The 17,882-nt window shown below is 52.5% G+C and overlaps 1 protein-coding gene across 1 annotated transcript; it reads left to right on the forward strand.

The window, feature by feature from the left end:
• Window positions 1-6,704: 6,704 nt before the first annotated feature.
• Window positions 6,705-13,212, forward strand: LOC137223472 (serpin A3-8-like). Its single transcript, XM_067735298.1, is given in 5 exon segments — window positions 6,705-7,356; window positions 9,038-9,169; window positions 9,172-9,310; window positions 11,827-11,973; window positions 13,017-13,212. Coding segments are annotated over 5 exon segments (1,266 nt in total).
• Window positions 13,213-17,882: the final 4,670 nt, after the last annotated feature.

The raw sequence follows: 17,882 nt of genomic DNA on the forward strand, positions 1-17,882 counted from the left end.
AGATCAGCTGTTAACCTTATGGGGATTCCCTTATATGTTATTTGTTGCTTTTCCTTTGCTGCTTTTAATATGTTTTCTTTGTATTTAATTTTTGATAGTTTTATTAGTATGTGTCTCGGCATGTTTCTCTTTGGGTTTATCCTGCATGGGACTCTCTGCATTTCCTGGACTTGATTGACTATTTCCTTTCCCATGTTCGGGAAGTTTTCAACTATAACCTCTTCAAATATTTTCTCAGACCCTTTGTTTTTCTCTTCTTCTTCTGGGACTCCTAAATTCAAATGGTGGTGCATTTAATGTTGTCCTAGAGGTCTCTGAGCCTGTCTTCAATTCTTTTCATTCTTTTTTCTTTATTCTGCTCTGTGGTAGTTATTTCTATTATTTTATCTTCCAGGTCACTTACCTGTTCTTCTGCCTCAGTTATTCTGCTATTGATTCCTTCTAGAGAATTTTTCATTTCATTTATTGTGTTGTTCATCATTGTTTGTTTGCTCTTTGGTTCTTCTAGGTCCCTGTTAAACGTTTCTTGTATTTTCCTCATTCTATTTCCGAGATTTTGGATCATCTTTACTATCATTATTCTGAATTCTTTTTCAGGTAGACTGCCTATTTCCTCTTCATTTGTTTGGTCTGGGGGTTTTTCACCTTGCTCCTTCATCTGCTGCATATTTCTCTGTCTTCTCTTTTTGTTTAACTTACTGTTTTTGGGGTCTCCTTTTTGCAGGCTGCACGTTCGTAGTTCCCATTATTTTTGGTGTCTGCCCACAGTGGGTGAGGTTGGTTCAGTGGCTTGTGTAGGCTTCCTGTTGGAGGGGACTGATGCCTATGTTCTGGTGGGTGGGGTTGGATCTTGTCCTTCTGGTGTGCAGGGCCACACCTGGTGGTGTGTTTTGGGGTCTCTGTGAACTTAGTATGACTTTAAGCAGCCTCTCTGCTAATGGGTGGGGTTGTGTTCCTGTCTTGCTAGTTGTTTGGTATGGGGTGTCCAGCACTGGAGCTTGCTGGCTGTTGAGTGGAGCTGGGCCTTAGTGTTGAGACGGAGATCTCTGGGAGAGCTCTCACCAATTGATATTATGCGGGGCCGGGAAGTCTCTGGTGGTCCAATGTCCTGAACTCAGCTCTTCCACCTCGGAGGCTCAGGCCTGACACCTGGGCGGGGCACCCAAACACTCACAGCTGCATGGCTCAGAAGAAAAGGAAGAAAAAACAAAATAAGAGCAGATAGAATTCCAAACCAAATGGTAAAAGCAAAACTAAACAGACAAAATTGTACAAATAAACATACACATACACACTTACAGAAAGAAAAAACAAACAAAAAATAAACAACAAAAAACTAACAACAAAGAAACAAAACCAGACAGAACCCTCGGAGAAATGGTAAAAGTAAACCTAATCAGACAAAATCACACAAAGAAACATACACACACACACTCACAAAGAGGGAAAAAAGGAAAAAAAATTTAAAAAAAGGAAGAGAGCAACCAAACAAATAAACAAGTCCACCAATGATAACAAGCACTAAAAACTAAACTAAGATAGGACTTCCCTGGTGGCACAGTGGTTAAGAATCCACCTGCCAATGCTGGAGACACGGGTTCAAGCCCTGCTCTGGGAAGATCCCACATGCCACGGAGCAACTAAGCCCACGTGCCACAACTACTGAGACTGTGCTCTAGAGCCCATGCTACTACTGAGACTGTGGCTCTAGAGCCACAACTACTGAGCCCGTGAGCCACAACTACTGAAGCCCACATGCCTAGAGCCCATGCTCCACAACAAGAGAAGCCACCGCAATGAGAAGCCTGCGCACCGCAACGAAGAGTAGCCCCCCTCGCCGCAAATAGAGAAAGCCTGTGTGCAGCAACGAGGACCCAACACAGCCAAAAATAAATAAATAAATAAAAATTAAAAAGATAAAAACGAAACAAAACAAAAAAACTAAGCTAAGATAAACATAAAACCAAAAATAAATCAGATGCAGAAAGCAAACCCCATGTCTACAGTTGCTCCCAAAGTCCACCACCTCAATTTTAGGAACATTTGTTGTCTATTCAGGTATCCCAGAGATGCAAGGTTTATCAAGTTGATTGTGGGGATTTAATCCGCTGCTCCTGGGGCTGCTGGGAGAGATTTCCCTTCCTCTTCTTCGTTCGCACAGCTCCTGGCGTTCAGGTTTGGTTTTGCCACCGCCTCTGTGTGTAGGCCACCCTCAGGTGTCTGTTCCCCGCCTAGACAGGAGGTGGTTGAAGTAGCAGCTGATTAGGGCTCTCTTGCTCACTCAGGCTACGGAGAGGGAGCGATATGGTAGTCATAATTGGAATACGGGACGAGCCTGTGGTGTCAGAGGCCAGCGTGACATTGCAGCAGCCTGAGGTGTGCCATGTGTTCTCCCAGGAATGTTGTCCCTGGGTCTCAGGAACCTGGCAGTAGCTGGCTCCCAGGGGGCGTGCGGATAGTGACCTGAGCTTGCACACAGGATTCTTGGTGGCAGTGGTGGCAGTGTTAGTAGTTCATGCCTGTCTCTGGGGTCAGAGCTGATAGCCATGGCTTGCGCCTATCTCTGGAGTTTGCTTAGGTGGGGCTCTGCTATCTGTGGGCACATAGAGCAGGAATCCCGTCTCCTCACACACCCCAAAACAATGGTCTCTTGCCTCTTAGGCAGGTCCAGACTTTTTCCTGGACCCCTTCCTGGCTAGCTGTGGTGCACTAGCCCCCTTCAGGCTGTGTCCACGCAGCCAACCTCAGTCCTCTCCCGGGAATCTGACCTCCGAAGCCCGAGCCTCAGCTCCCAGCCCCTCCCACCCCGGTGGGTGAGCAGACAAGCCTCTCGGGCTGGTGAGTGCTGGTCAGCACCAGTCCTCTGTGTGGGAATCTCTCCGCTTTGCCCTCCGCACTCCTGTGGCTGTGCTCTCCTCCGAGGCTCCAAAGCTTCCCCTCCTCCACCACCCGCAGTCTCCACCTGTGAAGGGGCTTCTAGTGTGTGGAAACCTTTCCTCCTTCACAGCTCCCTCCCATTGGTGCAGGCCAGTCCCTATTCTTTTGTCTCTCTTTTTTCTTTTGCCCTACACAGGTACGAGGGGGAGTTTCTTGCCTTTTGGGAAGTCTGAGGTCTTCTGCCAGCGTTCAGTAGGTGTTCTGTAGGAGATATTCCACATGTAGATGTATTTCTGATGTATTTGTGGGGAGGAAGGTGATCTCCGCGTCTTACTCCTCCGCTGCTTTGAAGCTCTCTCCCACTTAGTCTATTTAGACATGGCTTCCTTTTTCAAGAAAGGGGGAGTGTATCAACATGCAAATCGAGCTATATACCTATGATTGAGCTGTATTGCATTTTAAACTTATCTGAGTTTGTGTTTGGAGATTCCTATCATATACACACACTTGCAAACAAACATAACTGGGAAATGTTGTTATCTGCTTTTAGAGGTAAGGAGATGACAGTTGAGGGATTTCCAGTAAATGTCTTGAGGTCACACAGCTGGTGAGTAGACCTTCAGGATTCAGGTTTATCTCATGCCAAAGCCATACCCTCACCACTAACACAGTGGTCTCCAGTGGATTTGGTGGAATCCCTAGGGGTCACAGAGGTTTGCCATGGTTTGTCACCGATGGTTGGTTGTGAGTACGAGGCATGAAGGGACGGGTTTTTCCCCATGAGCCAAAGAAAGGCCTGGGATTACTTCAAAGAGAATGTAAGGAGACCTCAAAATCAAGGATGAAGGACAACCAGCTCTTAAGGTGAACCAATAGTGAAGGGTTAACCCAGGACAAAGGCCCAGACACAGCAGGACTGCAAAGACAGGTGGCGCCAGAGACAAGACGCCCCAGATATTTGTGCTTTGACGCTCGTGCTTTTGACATTCTCAGGGAGCCCTCGGGCTAACACCCCGACTCTGGGAATGGGGGAGTGTCTCAACATGCCAGTCGAGCTATACACATATAAGGTGTATTGCATTTTAAAGTTATCTGAGTTTGTGTTTGGAGATCCCTATCATATACACACACTCGCAAACAAACATAAGAAAAATGACATAAAAGAAACAGAAGATAATGTTCGCTAGGGATGTCCCAGAGTGATACAATTCTGGGGAATATTTTCAAATATTCTTCTTTCCATTTTCTGGGTTTTTACATGGTCCTCAATGAGTAAATCACAGAAAGGGGGAAAAACTAAGAAGAGTTGATGTTTTTTCTAAAAAAGAACAGTAGTCATGAGGATTTTTCAAAGTCCCTTTTTCCATATTCTGACCTTTCACACAATCCTCAATGAGTTTAATTAAACAAGAGAAAACACTCTCAAGGAAAATTTTTTTTGTTTATTTTTAGTTTAGGTTTTTTATTTTTTTTTAAGGGACCAAAAACAGTTTCTGTAACTAGGTTGTTCAAATAGATCTAATAAATCTTGTTACCAGGAGTGGTCATCTGCCCATTTCCAGTCTGAGGACAGAACACTGTTGTCCCCGCAGACATTGCGCAAGCAGGGGAGGAGCTCTTTGCGGGATAAATAGACAGCAGCACCCATGAGAATCCAGCATCCCGGGCAGGTGGCGGCTCTGGATCCACTCCCCACGTCCCGCTTTCCCAGGCAGTTAATCTGTGACGCTCCCACATTTGGAGAAACCTTTCTTAGGGTGGTTCTAGTACTCTGCATGGGGCCTGTGGAACATGAGGCAGGAGGGAGGCGGGAGGACCTGTGTCACGATGCTGGGAGGCTTCTGCGCCCTCTGAAGACCAGTCTTCTCTCTGGGTCTCAGTTTTGATTCTGCAAAGGGAGGGACATGCCACCAGGGCTTCTGGGGTCATTTCTGCCTTTGACTCTAGGGGATTCTTTTCTTTTCTTTAATATTTATTTATTTATTGGCTGCACTTGGTCTTAGTTGGGGCACTCGGGATCTTCGTGGCGGCTTGCAGAATCTTTAGTTGCAGCATGAGGGCTCTTAGTTGCAGCATGCAGGATCTAGTTTTCTGAACAGGGATCGAACCCCAGCCCCCTGCGTTGGGAGCACAGAGTCTTAAACACTGGACCACCAGGGAAGTCCCTCTGTGGGATTCTGATTCGAGCCAGCTGTGTACCCCATATAGCTGTGCATCCACCGCCAGGGTCAGAACTCCCACCAGGGCCATGAGGCGCGTCTCCTTGTCCGGCACAGGGTGCTGCTCTCAACAGGGCCGGGTGGACAGAATTAGTGCCCTGGGTCCCTCTGGGCAGAGGCTACAAGGTCTCCAGGGGGGTTTCCTGGGCTACATTGTCCCTGAAGGGCCCCACAGCCAAGCAGACAGGAGGTGAGTCTGTCCAGCACTGGAAAGACAGATTGCTCAGAAACAGAGCCCTCCAACCGGGCCAAATACACAGGTACTATTCCTCCAGAAATAATTTTGGGGATAATGTTTGACTCTTTTTTGAAAGAAATGGTTGCATCAGCACTGAGGAAACTGACATTTGGGACAATTGATCACCTCTGTCCCCCGGCTTGTCCGAAGGCCTCTCCACCGGCCTCTGGATGAGACTCAGCTCAGCTCCCGCCCCTCCACCCCTCCCAACTCTCTTCTCCCTCCTCTGCCCCTTTTCTCTCTCTCTTCCCTTCTTCTCCCCTCCCCCACACCACCCCAGAAGCCCTTTCTCCTCTGAACTCTGAGATGACGGGGCAGAGGCTGGAGGTAAACAGTCCTGTTTGCTGAGGTCACCAGCTTAGACCTCAGTCTCTCCTGGAGGCTTCCAGGCAGTAGCTCTGTCTCCTGTCCCCACGGATCACAGCTCTGGCTTGTAAGGTCCTAAAGAGGGTGGCATGTGGAGGTGACACCGTTGGAACTCTTCTTATGAGCCCAGAACCTTCATACTTCATGTCACCTGAGCCATTCAACATGGACAGAGATGGGACCTGAGGTTCAGTCACTTGCTTGTCACACACAGCACTCACAAATGGCCAAAATGAAATCCTTGCCCAGGACTCGGAGACTCTGAGCCCACCCGGCTTTCTCCCCACTAGGAGACTTTTCCAAGCTTACGGTGGAATCAACCACCATGTGTCCACCTGCCAGGGGCTGAAGAGAACACTCTACCCTCCTTGTTCTTTACAGCAACACTGATCAGGGCCACCTAGGCTCCAGCGCTGGCCCTGCTGCTTGCGGTGGCCTCTCTCACCGAACTCTCACTGCAACGAGGTACCACAATGAGAGTGCCCCCCTAAGGCTACACGCTTGTCATCAAGAGGCCGGGAGAGGTGCTGTGTCCTCTGACTCAGTCCAGGGCTCCGTCCTGGGGGGCAGACAGGGGACATAGTGGAAACGGAGCCCCTGCTGCCTAGTCCCCTCTGACGGTGGCTGCTCTCCCAGCAGGAGGGGGATGGGTTCTCACTGGAAAGCACCTCACACCCATCACCAGCTCCCCCCTGGAGCCAGGCAACCCAGGCTTCTCAGCCTCGCTCCTCTACTTCCTTGCTGGGTGACCTTGGAAAAGCCCCTTTCCCTCTCTGTGCCCAGTTTCTCCATTGGGGAAATTGGTAACAATTACAAGACTTGCTTCAAAGGGTGAGAGGGAGCCCAAAGGCTCCTCATGTATGTTGGGAGCCCAGGAGGGTGCCTAGAACTGGGAGGTCACAAAGCAGCAGAGGCAGAGAGAACAGAGACCACGTGGGGACACTGGGTGGTGGTTGGGACATCATCTGACACACTGAGACTTAAAGGAGCTTTGTTTTTCAGAGATGAGGGCAGAGGGAATGTCCCCCCTCCTGGCTCTGGGGCTCCTGGTGGCTGGGCTCTGCTCCAGTGTCCACTGCCTCCCAGGCGGCGGGCTTGACCCGGAGGATGTGACCCCAGAGGACCAATACAAAGGGGCGCCTGTGGACGACCACACTTTCGTCTCCAGCAACACCGACTTCGCCTTCAGCCTCTACAAGCAGTTGGCTTTGAAGACCTCCAATGAGAACGTCATCTTCTCCCCGCTGAGCGTCTCCATGGCCTTGGCCTTCCTGTCCCTGGGGGCCCGCGGACCCACCCTGACGGAGACCTTTGAAGGCCTCAAGTTCAACCTCACAGAGACCCCCGAGACAGAAATCCACCAGGGCTTCCAGCACCTCCTGCAGACGCTCGGCCGACTCAGCGACCAGCTGCAGCTGAGCGTGGGCAACGCCATGTTCGTCCAGGAGCAGCTGAAGCTTCTGGACAAATTCAGGGAAGATGCCCGGGCGCTGTGTGCCTCCGAGGCCTTCTCCACCGACTTCCGGGATTCCGACACTGCCAAGAAGCTCATCAATGACTATGTGAGGAATAAAACGCAGGGGAAAATTGTGGAGTTGTTCAAGCACCTTGACAAGCTCACAGAGATGATGCTGGTGAATTACGTCTTCTCTAAAGGTGAGTGGCCAGAATGGGGTTCGGGAAGATAAACGAAATTAGTTCTGAGGCTTCGGGACTATGTCTCTTCTGGCTCAGCCACCTGTGTTGTTAGCAAACCATTACAGAAGGGGCTCCCCGTGGCTTAGGGGAGCCTAGGCACCAAGGCCCCGCCCCGACCATAGGCTTCGTCTACTTTAGCTTTATCCAAATTCTACTTCACTTTACAGGACATGAGTGCAGAGGAGCCGCTACTTTGTGTGAGGCAGAGAGAGACTTTTTTCTGACTTCAGCTTGCCTGGCTGCCAAAAGAAGAAGCTGTTCTTTCAGCTCTCTCCGGGGTGGCCGGGAACTCCAGGTTCCTGCCTGTTGAGATGCTTTCGGACACGCTCAGGAAGGCCTCTGCTGTGCGCACTGTGGGCTGTGTCTGACCTGGGCTCCCTCTAAGGGTCTTGGTCTCCGGGGCTTAAGGTGGGGCTGGCAGCCATCTTCACGGTGTGACAGCCTCTGAGCAGCCTGGACACCCCAAGGCTCTTCAGTTGTGTGCTTCTATCATCTTGAGGGTGGGAATGACAAGGCCACCATCTGGGGAAAGTCGCAGGAAGACAATATCCAGGGCAGTGTATTTTCCCAGATTCTAGTTGGACCGGTGCCCAGTCCCATTGATAGAAACTCGATATTGCAAACCTCAGCCTGGAAATTCATAAGGGTCAGAGTGAAGGCAGATAGATTTCATATATGGAGCCAGTAGTGCAATAGAGACCCAGAATAGATAAGGACAGGAAAAACTATCATCGAATCTGGGCGTGGTCAGGTGCCTAAGAGACACTAGCTGTGGGGAAACAAGTTAGCCCTGTACTGGGGGCTCCTGGCAGAGCCCAGGGCTACCCTTCCTGGGTCTGTGTTTTCGTCTATAAATGAAGGCACAGAATTGCATTTCTTTGGAAAAGGAATCCAGGCCAGGCCTGCTACAATTGTTCTTCGAGTCTCCTGTGCTTTCCTCTCCTATAACCCTGCACTGTCCTAGGATTTTATCCTCCGAAATCTCCCCACCAGGGGCACCCTAGCCAGCCCAGCGTTCTCTCTGCTCCTGCCTCTAACTCTGGGGACACAGGCAGGGGTGGAAACAAAGCAGGAAGCGGGGGTGGATACACACTCCATGAAGCCCCAGGGCCCTAATCTCCCCAAGAAGCCCCCATCACTGAATGCTCCATCCTCCTGCGGGGAGACCCCAGCTCTCTCCTCTGCTGACCCCGCCCTGCCCTCCTGGTACCCATGTGGCTCCTGCTTCAGCCTGGCTCACAAGGCTGCGAGGACATGTGTCCTCCCTGCAAAGCCAGTGACTAGCCACTGGTCACTAACACTGTTCCCTTTAAGGACCAGGAGCTCCCATTTCTCTGCAGTCCCAGCCTCACCCCGTCTCTCCCTTGCCCTGTCCTGTTCCTGTTGGTTTCTCACGTAGCACAATTAACCAGGTTTGTTTCATGTCCCCCTTCCCAATCCAGACCTCTGGGCTCACCCCCGTCCCCAAGGGCCTACCCACCTGCCCAGGTATATGTGCAAACCTAGCAGGGCCGTCCCTAGAGGCACGTGGGGGGCTGCTGGTGTGGGGAGGGTCTCCCCTGCTCAGGGACCAGGGCAGAGGAGTGAGACGCCTGCAGCCCTTGCACCACAGACCCCTCACCTGTCCCTCCACCTCTAGCCCAGTGGAAGAAGCCCTTTGATCCCAGCCATACTCATAAGTCAGAGTTCCACGTGAGTGAGAACAGGACAGTGGAGGTGCCCATGATGACCACTGGGGGCCTGGAAACGCCTTACTTCCGGGACGAGGAGCTGCCTGCCCCGCGCTGGAGCTCAAGTACACCAGCGACGACAGCGCGCCCTTCATCCTCCCTGACGAGGGCAAAATGCACGACCTGGAGGCCAAGCTGCTCCCAGAGACGCTGAGGAGGTGGAGAGACTCCCTGCAGCCCAGGTGACTGTCCCCAGGACCCGGAGCTGTGGGCCCACCTGCCTTCTCGGCCCTTCCCCCTCTTCCAGGACTCCGGACCCGCAGCCCCCGGGCCTCAGTAATGTCCAGGGGCGGGGGCAGAGGTGGGAGGGCCCGTCCAGGGCTGACCTTGCCCTTGGCTGCCTGTGTGGCTCTGGGCCTGAGCTGTTCCTTCTCTAAGATGATGACATCAGAGGGGGCGGGGCTGAGGGTTCCTCTGACACTGACATGTGCTGAGTCCTGAGGATCCTCACACAACCCCCGACACTCATGCTGTTCTCTCCGTGGCTCCACCTCTTGCAGGTGGAGGGGGGCGGATGGGACTGGGATCAGTTGGGGGCTCAGGTGAGACAGACGTGAGCATCAGCTTTGCACGGGCTAAACATTAATTCACTCATTTATTCATTCAACCATTCAGCACAGATTGAATGAATGAATGAAGATCAAGCTACGTCTGAGGGACTAATTTAGACTCTGAGGGTAGGTCAGCGAATAAAGCAGTAAATTCCCTGCCCTACGGGCACTTACTTTGCAGTTGGAGGAGACAGACAGGAAATAAATATAGTAAATTATTTGCTAATTTGAGAGGGGAGAAATGGGGAGGTGGGGATAGTAAAGCACAGTAAAATCGTGAAAAAATGGGGCCCGCAAGTAGCTTGTGATTGTAAGCAGGGTGGCCCTTAGGTGATGTTTGAGGTGAGGGATTGAGCGATGTGCATATGGTTTGGAAAAGCGTTCCTGGCTGAGGGAACAGCCAGTGCAAAACCTGTTAAGACAGGAGGGAGCCTGGTGTGGTTGAGGGTTAGTGAGGCCAGAGCAGCAGAGCAGAGGGAGTGAGAGGGAAAGTTGGGAGAGGTCAGGACCCCAGGGGGGATTCAGGTCACTTGGAGCCTTGCAAACCCCTCGACGCACCCCCCTCTAAGGGAAATAGAGACTCATCACAAGGTTTTGGGCCAAAGAGTGAACGATCTGAGTCATGTTTTAAACGGATCACCCAGGTCGTCCAGTGGAGAACAGACAGCCGAGGACCAGCATGGAGGCAGGGAGGCCAGCCAGGCGCCCAGTGGACTCACCCAGGGGAGCCGCTGGGGATACACCAGGAGGAACCGGGAAGGGCGGAAGGGGTCGGGCTCTGGATAAACTGAGTGCAGACACAGGAGACCAATAACAAGGGGGACAGCAGAGGGAGAGGCACTTCTGGGCGCAGTGTCTGCTGCAGCGGAGGTAGGGAAGGTTGTGGGCAGCTATGCAGATCCTAGGGGTCACGGGTGTGGAAAGTATGTTATAAACCTCAAACAATGAGAGACCTGCCTAGACGTGACATTGAGGCTGCAGTCCCTTCCCCAACCCCTGTCCAGGGGACCGGGCGCCTTGGGGCTGCCTGACTCTCAGCCCCTCCTCACTGCAGATCCCAGGAGACTCCAGGACACGGGACCCACCCTCCCCCTGCATGTACTCCCTTCCCAACCCTTTCCTTCCTCCAGTACCAAGAGCTACCACAGGGCGGGGGCTCAGTGAATAGTTGTAAGTGGATAGAATATTCATCAGACATCTTTGATTTACAAGCACTGGGGGGACCAGCATCTACACGTTCCTGGCCCATGGAGGGCGCTCACTAAGAATCTGTTGATGAATGGATAAAGGGTGGGGGGAGGGAGGGAGAGAGGGAGGGAGGAAAGATGGCCTATGAGGAGGAATAGGTACCTCCCTGCTCCCAAGGGACTCAACGTTTAATGGGAGCCACAGCCTCCTCCTATTTGGCATCTGTAAGAGCTGACACCGTGACAAGAGTCTTAAGGGAAATAGAGACAGAGAGAGGAGGCATCTGTTGCTCCAAGAACCTGCTGCCACCTCTGCTCAGAAGCAGATGCATCCCTGCCCTCAAGGAGCTTACTGGGAAGACAAGATCGAGATGTTGGATTGGTTGATTCAGGTCCCCAAGGCCCTTGAATGCAGCCCCCAGCCCTCCACATCCCGCCCAAGCCCCTTCCCGGCCCCTCCCTTCCCCACTGCCCGCACTCAGGCTGCCTCTGTGCTGTGGGGCAGCCCTTCTTTCTTCCCTCTTTCCTGCAAGTGCATCCTCCTGCCTCCTGGACTCCTCTTCACCCAGTCAGCTCCGTTCACTCCTCCGGGACTCAGACTCCATGCCGCCTCCTGCAGGAAGCCTTCCTGGTGCCCATGGAGCAGCCGCCCCAGCACAGTCTCGCAGCTGCTGGAGTTAGGGTGTTTCCTGCACCCTACAGGCTTGCAGGGACGAAGCAGGGCCAGGTGTGGTGCTGGTGCACTGCCTGGCATTTTAGACTCCTGCCTATGGGAATGCATAATTCACAGTTTAAGGAGAGTAAGCAGGAGGGGTAAAGAAAATGTGGAAAAGAACCTGTATTTCCAGCAAGAAGTGGGTGGTTGGAGAGGAAACCAAGGAAGACCACGCCAAGACATGGGAGAAAGGCAGGCTCTCAGTCCAGCAGACATTCAGGTTTATTTTTCTCATTTCCTAGAAGAAGAGTTCACCCCCTCCTTCCAAAGTTTTCCATCTCCAGCGATTATGATCTGCAAGACATCCTTCCCCAGATGGGCATGGGGAAAGTCTTCCCCCCGGCAGCTGGCCAGTCAGACATTAAAGATGCAGAGGCGCTGGTGGTTTCCCAGGTGGGTGTTTAAACTTTGGACAATTCATCTCCACATGGGAGCTTGAATGGTGAAGGCCAGCCAGAGTTTTGTGTAAACTTGAATGAGTAAAATAACTGTATTTCTCTTTACTCAGTCACCTTCCCTGGACTCCTCAGAAGGGCTTGGTTACAACCATCCTGGGGGTGGTCCCACCTTCCCTGCAACATATTGTGACATGGAAGCCCATCTAGCGGGAGGGCCTGGGGTGGAATCAGCTGTGAACCCCCGTCTCATGCTCCAACTTTTACTGCCTATGCAATAAGTAATTCAAGTCCCGTACCCCTCACTTTCTTCATCTTTAAAAGGAGCGTTATAGCCCTTGGCTCATGTGCTATGTCTAGCAGAGCAGGTAAGAGGTAATAGGTACTAACAACAGCTACAGGACAGTATATTCCATCGTGATGGAAATATACTAAGAGCACAGGACAAGAACACCAGGGCCCCTGGTACTGTGATCCTAGAAGCAGAGAAGTCAGAGTGAATGGGGGAGGCTGGGCAGCCCTGCAGCCTCCCCTGCACCCCACCTGCCAAAGGACCTGGTAAAGGAGGCGTATGTGCCAAGGGGCCTGCGGGGTCCAGGGATGGGAAGCCATTTCCTATGCAAAGTAACTGAGCGCTAGGGCAGGAGAGGAGCAGAAAGCAGTGTCCGCCCATCTGCTACCTTGACGTGGGGGGACTGTGGACAGTTGCCTGTGCCTGTGACAGTTGCCCCCTCCCCTAAAATGGGGGGTGTTTTGGACTCAGACAGAGAGGGGTCCAGATCAGGGAACCCCTGCTCTTTTCCTCTCTGACCCTGGCCCAGCACTCACAGCCTTTGACTGCACTTTGCACATCTGTGCGTCACGACTATGCAAACCAGCTGACAGGTTTGTTGGGAGAGACAAACAAGTTGAACAGGTTGACAGCACAGTGACGGCCAGCGGCAGAAGGTGGATGAATGTCCGTCCCCTTGGAGGCACTCAGGCAGCTGCTCACCTCCCACCCACCTCGTCTCTGGTGGGTAATGCTCTGGGGTCCCCCTGGTGGTCCGCAGCGCTGTGTTTGACGTGGGCAAGGAGGGCATGGAAGGAGCTGCTGCCATGGGAAGCAACTTGATCTACAAGACTAGAGAAGTGATCACTATGCATTTCAACAGGCCCTTTGTGTTTCCCATACTCAGGAAAGACACCCAGAGCATCATCGTTTTGGGCAAAGTCACCAACCCCAGTCAAGCCTAGAGCTCTCCCCTGAGTGGCGGATCCCCTCGCTAAGGAGCTGGGTGCCCAGCTCCCTGGGGGCGGCCTGGTCCCTGTGCCCCGAGGAGCCCCCTGCCTGGTCCCACCTGCTCACCCTGGTGAAGGTGACAGTGACTCTGCTGGGGGTTTCACATGCCCAGGGAGTCTGTGTCCTGGTTAGAAGGAGGCTCTGAGCCCTACAAGAGCAATAAGCCACCTTCCTTGGACTGGACTCTTTCCCGTGTGTCTCCACCCTTACCTGCATGATCCCATGCCATGGGCAGCCTGGGCCCCGAGGCCAAGCCCCCCGACCTCCCACACACGCTCAGCCCGCCCCAGACTCTGGGCCCCTCAGCCTCTGCCTCACCAGCCGACCCAGAAGCAGGCTTTGTGCCTGTGACCAAGCCCACTGGACCTCAGGCCCAGGGCTGGGAGGGGCCCCTGCTGCCCGATGCCCACTTCCGGGGGCTCTGGTCCCAGGTCCAGGTTCACTCTTCCATCCCCCAGGGCCCAGGATGTGCCCTCATGCTGACATTGCAGGGGCTCTGACCCTCACCTCTTCTGGCACAGCCCCTGGACCCCTCACTCCTGCAGCTGAGCTGGGCCTCCCCCCAGGGTCTCCCCTGCTGCCCCCGAGCACCTCAACCTGGGAGACCAACTACTTCCAGGTTCCCAGACGAGCTACTCCACCACCTGACGAGTTCCACATACTCGCCTGACAGAGGATTCCCCCTCAGCAGCCAGAACGGGGGTATGGGGGCAAAAGGTCAATAAACACACACCTGCAATAAAAGGAACCCACTTGGTTCTTCATGTCCCTGATGTGATCAGGGGCTGTGTCATCTCCAGGAAGGTCAGCTCCCGGCATAGATGATGACGTCACCCACAACTGAACGGTTGAGATCTCTCTGCCAGGCAGCCTGCTCAGACCTTTGCCTGGAATAACCCGTTTAGTCCTTGAAATGATCACATGAGATACTGGCTGTTACTCATCCCATTTTACCGCTGAGGAAACTGAGGAACAGAGAGGCTCAGTCATTTCCCCCAAGGCCACACAGCTACTAATTATTGCCGGCAGGATGTTATCCCAACCTCCCGGATCAGAGAAACACTCTAAACCACAGAATGAATCTGCCCTCAAAGATTTTCACAGCAGTGACCCTCATGGGACTTAGGAACTGATGGGAAACACGGATGATGAAACAAGGCTCTGGAGGCTGACAGAGGATCAAACTCAGCCTGGGAAGTCGGCGAGCCATTCCTGGAGGACGTGCTTTTTGTGCTGCCATCAGAGGAAGAATAAAATGCGGTAGGGTAAACAGAGAGGAGAATGTCCTTGTCAGGAGAAAGACATTTTCAAGAACGCGAAGGAAGCTGGGCAGACCTGGAGCAGGAAGCGGAGGGCCTGCAGAGGTGATGGGGCCATGATGGAGCCGCTGGACCACTGGGGGCCTGGCAGCCCAGTAAGGATGCTGGAAAGGTTCCATAGACCCCTGGGCAGCTTTAAAGGAATTTGAACAGAGGGTCTCTCCGAGCAGATTGGCATAGTAGAAAAATGAGTCCAGCTGCTGTGTAGACAAGCAATTCAGGGCCAGGACAGGGATGCAGGCTGGACATTAAAGGGGATGTTGCAGGAAATGGGGCCAAAGCCCAGGATGGAGAGGGAGAGCAAGGATGAGTGGAAGGCTGGGAGGAGAACCCATGTTTCTGTGAGTGGACGTGGGGAAGAAGCTCCTAGATGATGACAAAGCATCCCCTGAGGAAGGACCCCCAGCATGTTGGGAGGAGGGCAGGGGACACTCTCACATTCAGATCCCAGATGTGTGGTTCCCTGGAGACAGCCAAGGGATCTGTTCAGGGGAGTTCAGGAGAGAATCAGGGCTGGAGGGAAGCATGAGGATTCGTCCCCCAGGATGGGCAGGTGAGCGCTGAGGGGAGGAGGTCCCCTAAGCTGAGTGCCATGGGGTGAGAAGGGGAGGGCACCCGAAAGGGTGGGGCACCGAGGAGAAGGAACAGAGTGGGGAGGAGGGAGGGGCATGGGAGGAAAGCTGTCACCCCAGGACCACAGGAGAGGTACCCAGGGGACAGCGGAGGGGACTTAGGGGTAGGGAAGGATCAATGGTCCATGGGATGCAGTGATCTAAAGCCACAGGGGACGGGGCAAGGGCAGGGTGAACAGAGTGAGGGGAGGCCTGCCCTGGGCTGGAGGGGGAGGGAGGGAGAGCGAGAGGGTGTGCAGATGGCCTTTCTGGAGTTTAGCCTTCAGGGTGGTGAGATCTGGGCTGGAGTTGGCTTGTGTGCTTTAAAGACCCTGTAACCTTGGGCCCATTTGTGTGAGCTTAGGAAAGATTCAGGAGGTGGGGCGACAGGCACCAGGGCTGCAGCGTGGCACAAGTCCTAAGGGACAGTGAATAGAGGCGACTTGACCCCATCCCTAACCTGGGGCTGCACACCCAGCAGGGATGCTGCATGTGATTATATAGTTTCCCAAATCCATTTTTTGAAGAGAATATCTTTTCCCCATTGATTGGTTTTTTGATCCCTAGTCAAATATTAATTGACTGTATGTGCAAGAGTCGACTTCTGGGCTCTTTATTCTGTTCCTTTCATCTATGTGAATATTTATGCCAGTACCATACTGTTTGATTACTATAGCTTTGTCATACAGTTTGAAATCAGGAAATGGGATGCCTCCAGCTTTGTTAGTTTTTCAGAGGTTTGCTTTGGAAAATTGCAAATATGTGGGGATTGAACACACCCCGAGGTGAAGACAAATGTCAATGTCACCTTTGGAGAGAATTGAGAACAGGCAGGGGGTCACCCTTTTGGCAGCCCATGGGAATGTGGGAATCTACACTCTGCACATCAAGCCTGGCTCCATAACCTACTCCTGATGTCCTTTATACCTGTGTGACCCTGGGGGGACTGAGCCCCTGACCACCCTGAGCTTCTCTCTCCTTGTTTGTAAAATGGGGATGAATATTTTACAATAGCGTAAAAGTATTATGATATGTAAATACTACTGCTCTCCGTGGGCCCCTCAGCCTCTCTGGAAGGTGGTTAATTTTAGAGGAAAATATGTATCACTGTGGTACAAGCTGCTCTGAAGGTAGGTGTGGATCTGAAGGCGAGGCTCTGCCAGGCTTTCAGATCTGGGGCAAGTTACCTAATCTTTGTGCCTCGGTTTTCTTATCTCTTAATGGACACAACAGTCTACCTTGTTGGGATGTGAAGATAATTCAATAAAAATTAATAATGTCCCATGCCTGGCATGATACTAAAGCCTTCATACTTAGATTGCGTGTGCATGTGCATGTGTAAACACTTACATATAACACACGACAAGTGTTCATAGATGTGTATATGAGTAATGCCTTACTGGCTCAGGAAATAACTTTTCTTCTTTAAGAAATAATCTGTCGGGCTTCCCTGGTGGCGCAGTGGTTGAGAGTCCGCCTGCCGATGCAGGGGACATGGGTTCGTGTCCCGGTCCGAGAAGATCCCACATGCCGCGGAGCGGCTGGGCCCGTGAGCCATGGCCGCTGAGCCTGCACGTCTGGAGCCTGTGCTCCGCAATGGGAGAGGCCACAACAGTGAGAGGCCCGCGTACAGCAAAAAAAAAAAAAAGAAAGAACTAGTCTGTCTGTTCATCTGTATAATAGGACCATTAATTTTAGCCTTATCAACTTCAAGCGGATGAGAAGGTCAAAAGAGACTGTGGCTGTCAAAAACCACTTGAGACCCACAGAGCACTGTACAAATGTGAGGAGAAGGAATTCAATGCTGAATTAAGAGCGTGATTAAGGAGGGAAGCATACAATCCTCTTGGCTCTTTTGGAGGAAATAAAAGACCTTGAGGCTTTGGGATTCTTCCTGTTCTAACCCATGCCTCCTGGGACCTGCCAGAGGAAGGAGACTCATGCCCCTTAATTTAGTGCTTGCTTCCAGGGTTACTTCAAGTGGCGATCACAGCCCTCCTGCAGAAGAATCACCAGAGAGGGGAAGGAAGGAGAGCTTAAATGCAGTGTCCCTGACTTCCCCCTGCCCTAAATCAGTCTCCTGGGGTAAGTGCAGGATTTTAAACAATCTCCCCAGGCAGTTGTCATGCACACTGAAGGTGCAAAATATTTCTTTGAAAGAAACTCAACAAGTAGCAATAAAATGGGACAGATGATGAGCTCCCCATCACTGGAGGTGTACAAGCAGATACGTCAAGGATTCAGTGGGCAGAAAATTCTTGATTGCCTCCTATGTCTAAGTCAGCAAGGGAGGCTTCTCAGATGCTGTGGAAAGGAGGGTTGTGATGTATTGCAGCCCTGACTCCGAGATGGAGATTCCACATTGGATATATGTTCTCTCACCTCTGAGGAGCACGTGATTCTCCAGGACTGCTGTAGTGTCATCCCGAGCTCTTCCACGCAGGCCTCGAACTTCCCCAGGATCTGCCTCTGCACGCTTGTGGATGCTTTTCTGGGCCTCCACCTGTTACTGCGTGGCCTCCAGGGGCCCGGGCCGTTAAATGTGCATCAGCCCACGGTCAGGGTATCTGAGCAGCAGATCCTGGAAGCCCTCCTGGATCTGGGCCTCGCACCCCACGTTGAGGTTGAACCAGGCCCTCCAAGAGGTGGGTCCTGCTGGGTGTTGGGGCCCCGAGGAAGAACACGTCCAAGGCC

This window comes from Pseudorca crassidens, chromosome 1 (assembly GCF_039906515.1).
Source record: "Pseudorca crassidens isolate mPseCra1 chromosome 1, mPseCra1.hap1, whole genome shotgun sequence".
NCBI lineage: Eukaryota > Metazoa > Chordata > Mammalia > Artiodactyla > Delphinidae > Pseudorca > Pseudorca crassidens.